The following is a 12,072-nucleotide window of genomic DNA, read 5'->3' as shown; positions in this document are numbered from 1 at the left end:
GGAGAAGCGGGAAGGGAAAGGAGAGCGTTGGAGGGATTTCCGCATTCCAGAGATTCCGGAGCCAAATTTCCCGCCAGGAGAGCCGATGGAAATTGGAACAGCGCGCGCAGTTTCAAATCCCAGTGAAGGGAGGAAGAAGGAGGGGAAGAGCACCAAGAAATGTTATCTCTGCCAGCAGCCAGGTCACTTTGCCAGAGTCTGCCCGCAAAGAAAGGAATGGCAAGGGATGGCGGGAGCTGTTGGGGGGAAGGAGGAGGGAGTCCAGGAGCCAGTAAAAGCCAACGCCTGGCTGCCACCGTCAGGGCACAGCAGCCAGGCCAAGGAGCAGTAAAAGTGCCCACTCCGGAACCTCCAAGACCAGCCCTAGTAATAGAGGTGTTGCTAGAGCTGGCAAACGGATACCCACTAAAGACAAAGGCGCTGTTGGACTCAGGCAGCTCCTGTAATTTTATGAGTAAGGAGTTTGCAGCTGAACACCAGATACAGATACTCCCTTTAAGCAACCCCCTGCAGGTGACCACGATCGATGGGAGGGAGCTGTTGGGAGGAGAAGTTAGCCTACAGACCGTCCCAATGGTTATGAGGGTGGCCAGGCACACCGAAAGGATAGCGTTCAATGTGGCCACCCTGGGAGGGGCTCCCGTTATTTTGGGAATGAGCTGGCTAGCGTTGCATGATCCGCTAGTGGGCTGGCATCAGAGAGTGGTCTCCTTTGGGTCAGCACATTGCCTGGAACACTGCAGAGAGGGAAAGGTGCCGGAAGGGGCAAAAGCCTTTCTAGCAGGGACGGAAGTGGCGGACAAAGGGAAGGTGCCCAAACAATACGCTGACCTGAGCAAGGTCTTCAGCGAAAGGGAAGCAGATAAACTACCACCGCATAGAGCCTTTGACTGCCAAATTAACCTGGTCCCTGGAGCCCAGCTCCCCGTGGGCAAGCTGTACGCCATGTCAGACAGGGAAATGCAGGAGTTAAGGGAGTTTATTGATAAAAACCTGAAGAGAGGCTTCATCAGAGAGTCCAGAGCGGTGGGGGGGAGCCCAGTGTTTTTTGTGGACAAAAAAAACACGGATAAACCCAGGCTTGTAGTGGACTACTGGGCCCTAAATGCAGTGTCAGAACCAGTGACTTTCCCCATGCCCAGAATTGATGACATTTTGACCAGGGTGAGGAAGGGAAAGATATTCACGAAACTGGACCTGAGAGGGGCATACAACCTGATACGAATAAGGAAAGGGGATGAATGGAAAACCACCATGTTCACCCCTTTGGGGGCTTTTGAATATTTAGTTATGCCCTTCGGATTGCAATCAGGCTCAGCATGTTTTCAATCGTTCATGAACCACGTCCTGGGACCTCTGCTCTACAAGAATTGCGTGGCCTTCCTCGATGACGTGTTGATATATTCAGAGAATGAGGAGCAGCATGTAAAGGATGTCAGGGAAGTGCTGAGCCAACTGCAAGCAAACCAGCTGTGGGTGAAAGTGGAGAAGTGTCAGTTTCACACCAAGGAGGTGGAATTCCTGGGGTACCGCTTATCAGACAAGGGATTAGCCATGGATCCAGGCAAGGTCCAGGCGGTGCTGGAATGGAAGACACCGAAAACGAAAAAGGATGTGCAAAGGTTCTTAGGGTTTGGGAACTTTTACCGTAAATTCATCAAGAACTTTGCCCACTTAACGGCTCCCATCACGGACTGTCTCAGCAGCAAGAAGAAATTCGTTTGGACGGCGGAGGCGGAGCAAGCATTTGAGGAATTGAAAAGGGCATTCGCTTCGGAAGAACAGCTCCTGCATGTGGATTTACAAAAACCCATGAGAGTGGAAACTGATGCCTCAGACCGGGCGGTGGGGGCGGTGCTGCTTCAGCCGGGGAGGAATAAGTCGGAATGGAGACCGTGTGCCTTCTTTTCGCGTAAGCTGAACAAATCCGAGAGGAACTACACCGTATATGACCGAGAACTACTCGCCATTCACGAAGCGTTCCGGAGATGGAGACATTTACTAATTGGCGCACAGCATAAGGTGCAAGTGTGTATGGACCACAAGAATTTGGAGTATTGGAGAACGGCACGAGTGCTCAACCAACAACAAGTGAGGTGGGCCCAGGAGTTCTCCAAATTCCATTTTGAAATTTGCTATGTGCCAGGTCCAGAAAACATCAGAGCGGACGCTCTCTCACGCAAACCTGAATATTTGGAGGGGGAGGGAGCGCCTGAAGAGAGACATATTATCCCAGAGGGCCGCTGGGTGTGTGTGGCGGCCTGGGTGGGGCAAAGGGAACTGGTAGAGGGAACGGTAAATGATGAATACGCCCAGAATAAGCTCAGAGGTTTAAGGAGAGAGGGAGAAGACCCCGGAGGTTTTGAAGAAAGAAACGGGGCATTGTATTACAAAGGGGCACTATATATACCCGAAGGGGAATTGAGGGGGAGAGTACTCAAACAGCTGCACGACAACCCCACAGCGGGGCATTTTGGGCAACACAAGACCATGTGGTTGGTGACCAGGGAATTTTGGTGGCCCAAGGTGAGGGAGGATGTACGGGAGTATGTAAGAGGGTGTGACCAATGCCAGAGAGCCAAAGGAGAAAGGCGGGCGCCAGCGGGGTTATTAGAACCGTTACCCACACCAGAACGACCGTGGGAGGCGGTATCGATAGATTTTATGACTGATCTGCCTAAATCCCAGGGGAAAACCGCCATACTAGTCGTAGTAGACCTGTTAACTAAGATGGGTCACTTTGTAGCTTGCTCACATGCAGTCACGGCGGAAGAGACAGCGAAATTGTTTGTAGAACATATTTTTAGGCTGCATGGCGCCCCCTTGAGGGTGGTCTCCGACAGAGGGAAACAGTTCACGTCCAGGTTCTGGAGGAAACTTATGAGCTTGTTGCACGTAGAGGTCAACTTTTCGACTGCCAGGCACCCTGAAACCAATGGGCAGGCGGAGAGAGCAAACGGTATCCTCCAACAATACCTGAGGTGTTATGTCAATGACAGAGAGAACGATTGGGTCGAAAAGTTGGCGCTAGCGGAATTTGCCTACAATAATGCGGAGAATGTGTCCACCGGGATGAGCCCCTTTTTGGCTAATTATGGGTGCCACCCCAGGGCGTTTCCAGGGGGAGGAGGGGAGAGATGGAGTGTCCCGGCCGCCGAACATTTTGTAGAAGAAATGGAAGCGATCCATCGTCAACTCCAACTCAACTTAGAAAGGGCCAAAGAAGAATATAAGAGGCAGGCAGACAAGAGCAGAAGGGAAGGTGAAACCATTAGGGTGGGGAGTCAGGTCTGGCTGTCAACCCAAGGGTTGCCGTTCAAGGGGGGTTGCAAGAAATTGAGACCCAAAAGATTGGGACCATTTGAGGTCATCCAACAGGTCAACCCAGTGGCTTTCAGACTCCGGTTACCGAACCACATGAAACTGCACCCAGTATTCCACAGGTCATTACTGTCACCATATAGGGGGGAAGGTGAAGGGGTATCCACACGGGGGCCAGTCTTAGAAGAAAGGGAAAGCAGCAACCATGTGGCGGAGATCATCGACTCCAGGTGGAAGGGTAATCAGGTGGAGTATTTGGTCGCGTGGGAAGGGGAACCGGAGTCGGAAAACACCTGGGTGACGGCAGAGGAGGTCAGTGACGAGATCTTGATCGAAACGTTCCACCAAAGGTTACCCAGGAAACCTCAGCCAGTAGCGAGGTTCCGGAGGGAGTACTTTGGCACCACCGACGATGAGGAGGAACTGGAAGGATTCAGGGAATCGGAGTTGGAAGAAGGAACAGACTCCGATGAGGAGGAGTACTTGGAAACCGGAAACAGCAACCGGTGGAGGGAAGTGTTCGAAACTTCGGAAGATGAGGGAGGTTCTTTCAGGGGTTTTGCTCCCTCGCCTCCCGCAGAGGAGGGGAGGGAAGGGGGGGAAGGGGGCCCTGGAGGGGAGGTGGATGTCAGGGAACTGCCATCGGAGGAGCAGGAGGTGAAAGGGCTCACAGAGGCTGAGAGAGACTATTCAGCTGAGGAGGGAACCAGCAGGGGGAGAGGTGGAGTTCCAAGGGAAAGTGAGTCGGAGGGAGGGCTCAGAGACACTTCCAGCGAAAATAGTGGGGAGGTTTCAGGACCTCCCATAGGGACACCTACTCCTCGCCGGAAACTGTCACGCCGAGAGTCCAGAAGACGCGTTTCCGTTAAGGAGCTTTTATGCTGGAAGAAGTTCCGTAAACGCCCACTGTCCGATTCTACGAGCGACTGATGGAGCCATGCTTAAGGAGCTCCGTCACAGACAGAGGTTTGTGGACTTAGCCAAACTCTGAGGGACTAGGATTTTACGCACAAGCAGCTCACCATCCCATCACATCTATCTAGGAAAGTCTGTTGGAATAAATATATCTTCAATTATTTCTGGAAAGTGCAGAGCATGGGCGTCTTGTTGTATTTTGATAGGGATGCTATTCTACAGGACAGGAGTAGCCACACTAAAAACCCTGATCCGAGTTACTGCGGAGTGGGTTTCGGAGATCTTTGGACTTCCAGGAGAGACTCTCCCGTAGACCACAGCAATCTGCTGGATGTATAAGGGATAAAGCAGTCTCTCAGGTAAGCTGGTCCTGAGATGGTGTCATGTGCAGGCCTTCTAGCAACTTAAGTCTCTATGGCACCAAGCCTCCACCACCCGCAGCCTCCAGAGCGACCCCTAGGGTAGCCCCACGTAGAGTGCATTGCATGATACAAACGCATGATTAAGCTATCCTGCTCCAGGTGGCCGAAGCTGTCTTACCAACCCAAGCTGGTAAAAGACCCTCCTGAATGTCAGAGGATTCTGGGCAGATAAAAGGCAGTCCTCCTCCATGCAGAGCATAGTTAAAAGAAGGAACTGGCTCTTACAGGAGGCAGTGAAGGCCACTAACTAGACTGGCTTTAAAAGAGGATTGGACAAATTCATAAAAGGAGAAGGCTTTGGGCTATGGCTATGCTGTGCCCCAGGTCCTGCTTGAGGATTTCCCTGTGGACAGGGGTCAGCAAACTTTTTCAGCAGGGGGCCGGTCCGCTGTCCCTCAGACCTTGTGGGGGGCCGGACTATATTTTGAAGAAACAAAATGAATGAATTCCTATGCCCCACAAACAACCCAGAGATGCATTTTAAATAAAAGCACACATTCTACTCATGTAAAAACACACTGATTCCCAGACAATCTGTGGGCCAGATTTAGAAGGCGATTGGGCCGAATCTGCCCCCCCCCCGGCCTTAGTTTGCCTACCCATGCCTTTGGAGCATTTGTTTTGCCACTGTGAGAACAGGATGCTGGACTAGGTGAGCCACTGACCGGCATTTTATGTTCTTAGGTTTCGGTGCCTCCCAGTATGCAAACATCTCCATCCCTTCACAAGACTCTTTCCTTTCGGCACATCAAACTAGATAATCCCAGACCTGCCTCTGACATCACATTGGGGAAGCCAACTTGGCCAATTGGGAGGAGGCTCTGGGCCAAGGCTGGTTTCTATAGCACCATCCAGGCCAGGCCAGACTGCTTGGAAAACAAATGTGAGCTCCCCAAGCCCTTCGGGAGAATGCTTGCCATCTGCAGCGGCTGCTGCCCCAAACAGTGGCCCTAGAGTACAGGGAACTAGGGCACCATCAAAACGTGGAACCATGGAAGGGCATCGTGGCAAGGCCTCCACATTTCTGAGGTGATGGGAGGTGAGAGACAGCAGCCCTAGTGGGGAGGTTCTGGGAAGGGAGCTTCCATGATTATAGATGGGGACAGGCTGGAGTGATTAAGGCCTGGCGTAGACTTGAAACTGTACAGTTGGAAGGGACCCCCCAAGAGTCATCTGGTCCAACCCCTACAAGGCAGGACTCGCTGCTAAAGAACATAGGACATTTTCACAAAGTTGACTCCCTCACAGTTGTCTTTAGGGTTAGAGGGTTAGAGTTAGAGAGTTGGGGTTAAGGGTCAACAAATTAGTGTTTGGGGCTTATGATTAGGTGCTAGATTTGGGCTTTCAGTTATTTCTAGGCTATTATTTCTAGGAAGCCACCCAGATTGGCTGGGACAACCCAGTCAGATGCATGGGGAATGAAAATAATAATAATAATAATAATAATAATAATAATAATAATAATAATAATAATATATTTCTACTTATGGTGGCATATCTTTCCATCCACTGCTGCCATCTGGTGGCGTAATTGTGTGCCTGCAGCCTCGTTCTCCCCATTGCTGCCATCTGGTGACATAATTGTGTAGCTGCAGCCTCTCTCTACCCAACTGCTGCCCTCTGACGGCATAGTTGTGTGCCTGCAAGCCTATTGCCAGTGTGGCTCCACCTGTCATTGGCTCTGGCTTCACCTATCATTGGCATCTCTGTCTTTTGCCTTATCAGTCTCAATGGGCACCAGTTGCTATTGAGCCCTGCTGGATCCAGGGTTGCTAAGTTTGTTTCTTACCCACTAAGCTGCACACAAACACTTTGATCCTGTGTGTGAAATACTCAGATTGACCTGATCAAACAAAATGAGCTAAAAGAACTATATAGAGCTTGCATTGTATTGCAACAGAGATAAGTGAATTTCATTCCTCCAGCTGACTGTGATGAGGAAGGAATTGGGGTGTGTGTGGGTGAAATATATTGTGTTGTGTGTCCACAGAGGAGACGGAGAGTGTCCCTATGTGGTCCAACTGAATAGCTCAAGCCATGTGAAGTTGTGTGCTTCATGCGAGCATCCCTCTATAATGTTGTGCTCTCTGTAGTTGTGGCAAAATGGGCATGAATTGCACATAGGTCTCTGTGGGAGACTGATGCTTGGAATCAGTGGTACTCTTTGCGTGGGCAACTTCTCAGTGGCAAAGCTGACAGACCTGCTCTGCTGAACAAACAGTCTTTAGTAACTTTGCCATAATAAAATTGAGTCCGTGCTATACCGATCAGTGTTTTATTACAAGGCTCCCATTAATTCAGTGTTGCTCGCCTGGTCTTTTCCCTCTAGGCCGACCACGGTCTTCTTGGCCAACAGTTGCCTCAAGGGCAGAGGAGGAGGATGACGACAACAACGACAATGACAACGACAAAACCATACTGTCCAAGGAGCAGATCGAGGACCTCAAAAGGGCCTTTGAGAAAGGGAGTTTTTCTGACCTATCCGAGAGGCTCCAAGATGCCCTTCACTTCCTGGAGAACATCTGCCTGGATGTGGGTGTCGCTGGTGAACCTGGAACAGGCAAGTCCACCTTCATCAACACCTTCCGGGATCTGCATGAGGAGGATGAGGGTGCTGCTCCTACCGGTGGGGCGGGCGCCAGTAAGGACCCTGTGGCCTATTCACACCCCAAGTACGACAACGTGGTTCTGTGGGACCTCCCAAGCATCAGTGCTCCTGGTTTCAGCGTGAGAACTTACCTGGAGGAGATCAAAGTCTCCCGCTATGACTGCTTCATCATCCTTGCCTCTCAGCGCTTCACCTCTGCCCACGCCAAACTGTCTCGTCACATCAAAAAAGCTGGCAAGGACGTTTACTTTGTCCTCTCCAAGGTGGATGCGGAGCTGGAAGCTGCCCGCCAGAGCCAACCGTCTGGCTTCAGCGAAGCGGTGGCCCTGCAGAAGATCCGAGAGGCCTGTGTGCAAGACCTCCAGGCCGAGCGAGTGAAAGCCCCCAAGGTATTCCTGATCTCCAGTGTTGTGGCCAGCAAGTACGACTTCCCCCTCCTTGCGGAGAGCCTCAGCGAGACCCAGTGTGTACAGAAGAGCCACTCCTTCATCTTAGCCACTCCCAACATCTCCCACCGCATCCTGGAGAAGAAGAAGGCCGCCATGGTTGAGCACATGTGGCTGGTCTCGGCAGTAGCCTGCGGCCAACAGGCTGTGCCCATCCCGGCACTTTCGATTGCATGCAACGTGGACCTCCTAGCCAAGACCCTGCAGGGCTACTGCGTCAGCTTCGGCTTGGATGATTCCTCCTTAAGGAAAGCAGCTGAGCACACAGGGCAGCCTTTGGAGCAGCTCAAAGCCCTGGTCAAGTCACCGCTGGCTGTGGCCATCACCGAGGAGCAAGTGGTGGAGCTGCTGATGGAGGCAGCCAGCAAAGCGCTGAAGCTGCCCAGAGACCTGGTGCCAGTGGCTGAGGTGGGCCCGTCGTTCACCGTGGTGTACAATATGCTGAAGATTTTTGTGGACGAGGCGGCAGCAGATGCCCACCGGGTGCTGCTCAAAGTGTTTATGAGCCACAGGCCTAGAAGCGAGTCAGACCAACATGTTGTGAGCCCTGGAGGCAGCAGAGGGATCTTCTCACCCAGTGACACAGAAACATAATGTCTAGTGCAGAGAAAGAAAGCTCATGGCCCAAACATTCAAGTATTCCCTGTTTCTGTGGCTTCTTCTTGCAGAAGGTTCCTCTCCCAGAAGGTTCCTGCTCTTGCTTGAGACAGTTAAAGCAGGAGTGACTCCCTCCCTCTCAGAAACAGACAGCAATATGTTATTACGTCTCAACCCGAAATGAATAAGGCAACCAGGGCCACATTCACGCCAGACATTTAGAGTACTCTGATACCACTTTAAACCATCATGGCTTCCCCAAAAGAATTCTGGGAGCTGTAGCTTGGTCAGGGTTCTGAGGTTTTTAGGAGGCCCCTAGTTCCACAGACTGGTGTTTGTTTTGATTCAGAGGTAAACAGTGGGTTTTCCTGTGGAAAGTGGTGGGACAAAAGAAATACCCCACTTCTGGCTTGAACCCGTGCCTACACATCACAAACCTGTGCCTAGAAATGGAGGCACAAAATGGAAGTGTGAATTAGCAGCCATGCTCCTCCAGCACCTTTAAAAAAGGTGCCACCCAGGAAATTGCAGTGCTTGTTTTCAGAAATTGGGTTTTCTGTTCAAATTACCTATACTGATCCCTTTTTACTCATCTGCCTCTGTTTTGGTGTCTATTTTCCTCTTAAGATGATGAAGTACACAGCCTTCGCCATTATTAATTTTCCAATTTCAGAGCAAAGGGGTTGCTAGAAACCAGAGAAGTGTTGGAAGTGGTAAACATTGGAAATTGGCGGATAGCAAGGAAGAAATAGAATGAAGAACCCCAAAAATTAGAAAGCAGAGGAGAAAAGATATAAATGTAATTAAATTTACAAGGAGTAGAATACATCTCAGGAATTTTAAAAACCTTTTAGAGGACAGCATTGAGCAAATGATCAGCCCTCCTCCTTGACTGACTTCAAGAAAGAGGTTGACAGTATTTGTATAACCTTGGTATTTGAAGTTAACCCTCAGTGATGGTTAACTTTCCCACCGCTTCTTAAACATACAGTGAATGTCAGGCCTCAAACTGTGTACCTCATACTTTAGATACCCCAGAGTCCTTATTCCTCACTCTCTTGGGGCCCCCCAAAAAGGTTAAAGAAAACACACCTTGATGTACATTTCCAAAATATAAGATAAAAAACAAATAAAATAAAACCTACATACAGCAACAGTGTTTTGTGTTGTGTAGGCTCCTATGATGTAAGTAATGGGCCCCGCCTGCTAGCCTGCTCCCTAAAATATCACTGGTTTGCTCATTTCTGTATACAGATTGCTTACATTCTGCATGGACTGGTTACATGGCAACATGTGCAAATAGCTTTAGATACCTATTAAGTCCATAAATTACCATACAGCATATATTCAACACAAAAAACAGTGACAATTGGTTGTTGACAAAGGACAGCTGGACATATAAAGGGCCCCATTACCTTCAGTAGCTTAGGGCTTCATCAAACCTAAATCCAGCCCTGAGGTGGACTGCACTGAAACTGGTACCCCTGATGCCACGGCTCTTAAAAATTCATATAGAATAATTCATAGCCCACACTTTTCTTGGTTATCTATAGAAGGCGAGACGGGGTGTGTGTGTGTTAACCACTCCAGATGTTTCAACTGCTAAAATTACTAGCCTCCTTTTTAGCTAATGATCTCCAGGTATGGGAAAAACTGGTCAGAACAATAAGCACCCCCTGATCTCTCCTATGACCCTGATCTGCAGTCGTCCTCAATTACACAAGGTGGATAGATTTCTGTTATGTACTGAAGTTCTCACCCTGGGCCAGCAGGGGGATACTGTAGATAGTTATGCAAATGAAGGATCAAAAGTGACTTCAGTGATTGGATAGTTTTATAAAGCTGCTATAGTAACGTTGTACTGGAGCTCTATATAAGCAGGCTGACTGAGCCCTTCAGCTCAGTTCTGTTTTGGCCTCTGAATAAACAAGAGCTGATTGAAGAATCGCTGTGTCGTCTGATATTTTCACCCACAACTTAACAATTTCAACACTTCATAAATGGGGGACAAGCTAGTTCAGTGGTTCCCAAAGTGGGTAGGACTACTCCCAGGGAAGCTGTGAGATTACCAGGTGGGTGGGGGTGGTGCTAAGAGGCAAGAGGCTGGGTGGCCAGGGGGCACTGGAGGAGCAATTGACTCTCAGACTTTGAAAAGTTGGCATCACTGCTTCAAGTCCATCCATTTTGTTGAATTAAATAGCTTTTTGAATAAATGTGCAATAAATTGTTAGTTTTGAACTCTATTGTGTTGTTATCTTGTTTAGTGGGTACTACAAACCACTATTTTGAATAATGGTTTTTTATTCTGTAGGGTGGTTTGGGGGTGCCAGGAGTGAGTTTGTGGAACCAACAGGGTGGCGGTCCAAAAATGGTTTGGGAGCCATTTTGAGCTAATCTCTAGTAAATTAATAGAGAGGAAATTCAGTTGAAATTGAATCACACCTCTCAAATCCTTCATTTAATTACTGAACCCAGTGTTGAGTAGCTCTGGCGGCTCAAGCCTTGGGGGTGTCGTTGAGCTGAAAATAATCTAACCAATGTTTAGCTAGCCACTGTTCAATATCAGGGCCAAGTAGGAGGTGTGGATTAAGTTGCCACATCCTAGAAGGATTAAACCAAGGACTCTCACTGTGGTTATGGCAGGAGCCTAGTAAGAGACCGTAATATTACGCATAGCAGAATCACTGTTATTTGGTCATGAGAACAAAGTAGACAGAGAAATAGGATTTGACTCAACTAGAGGAAATAGAGAAATCCTGTATTAGAGGGTGCTGATGAGGTCAGATGTCAGCGCAGCCTCCGTTCAAAGTCTCAGAACATTTATAGTTTGGGGTTGGTGCCATTGCCATGGTCCCAGTGAGGAGAGAGCAGCTCCTTGCTTCATTCCCTGAGATGCTCTACTTACCGTATTTTTCCGTCTGTAAGACGCCCCCATGTATAAGATGCCCCCTATTTTGGGGGACTCCAATTTGGGGACTCCTCACTCTGCACTATCTGTGTATAAGAAGAGCCCAGATTTCAAACATTATTTTAGAGTAAAAAAACATACACGGGAAAGTACGGTAGTTTCACGTTTCTGTTTCTTTAGATATCAATTCTACAGCTTTCATAGGCCTACTGGTCAGAGAGCTAAAGTTCTACATGTCCACCTTGGCAGGCTGTCAAGCCTCCCATTATTTTTTTTAATTTCCCATAAATCCACTAGTTATAACTGAAGTTAGAGGGGATAACCCTGGAGCTAGTTTAGGGGAGCAATTACTCCAAACTTTTAAGTGCAGCCTTTGTTGATGCAAGGTGGAATCATATACATACATTTTTCTTTGGTTTAAACCTGAGATATACTCAGAGTCGCAAAGTGATTTCATGCTCTTTATTCAGCTCATAGTGGTGAGGAGGAATGAATGAAAGTCCCCTCAAAGTATCTGCTTTATATACATTATTTACACAATGAGCTGCACATGATTGGCTAATTCCGGAATTCTACTGTAAGCCAATCAGGTTGTGGATTCACTTCTATCTGGAGCATGATTGGGTAGTTCCTGCCAACCAATCATACTGCTGCATTGTTCTAGGACCAATCAGACTGCTGCATTCTGAATCCTCTTGTTCTAGGACCAATCAGACTGTTGCCTTTTGGATCCTATTGTTCTAGGACCAATTAGACTGCTGCAGTTTGGATCCTATTCAACTCAGTACATAACAAAACCAAAACAATTCCCATAGTATTATGGCTACCATGGAGACAAGTGGACATGTGGGCATA

At 48.7% G+C, this 12,072-nt stretch overlaps 1 protein-coding gene across 1 annotated transcript; it reads left to right on the top strand.

Moving 5' to 3' along the window:
• Positions 1 to 5,496: 5,496 nt before the first annotated feature.
• LOC128403408 (interferon-inducible GTPase 5-like) lies at positions 5,497 to 8,348 on the top strand. Its single transcript, XM_053368155.1, has 2 exons — positions 5,497 to 5,697; positions 6,988 to 8,348. Exons 1-2 carry the CDS (start codon positions 5,691 to 5,693, stop codon positions 8,304 to 8,306), a joined length of 1,326 nt encoding a protein of 441 aa, XP_053224130.1. The 5' UTR covers positions 5,497 to 5,690; the 3' UTR covers positions 8,307 to 8,348.
• The last annotated feature ends 3,724 nt before the right edge of the window (positions 8,349 to 12,072 follow it).

Source organism: Podarcis raffonei, chromosome 16, assembly GCF_027172205.1.
Source record: "Podarcis raffonei isolate rPodRaf1 chromosome 16, rPodRaf1.pri, whole genome shotgun sequence".
Taxonomy (NCBI): Eukaryota; Metazoa; Chordata; class Lepidosauria; order Squamata; family Lacertidae; genus Podarcis; species Podarcis raffonei.
Note: the sequence above shows the minus strand (reverse complement) of the source record. Positions and strands in the feature narration are given on the sequence as shown.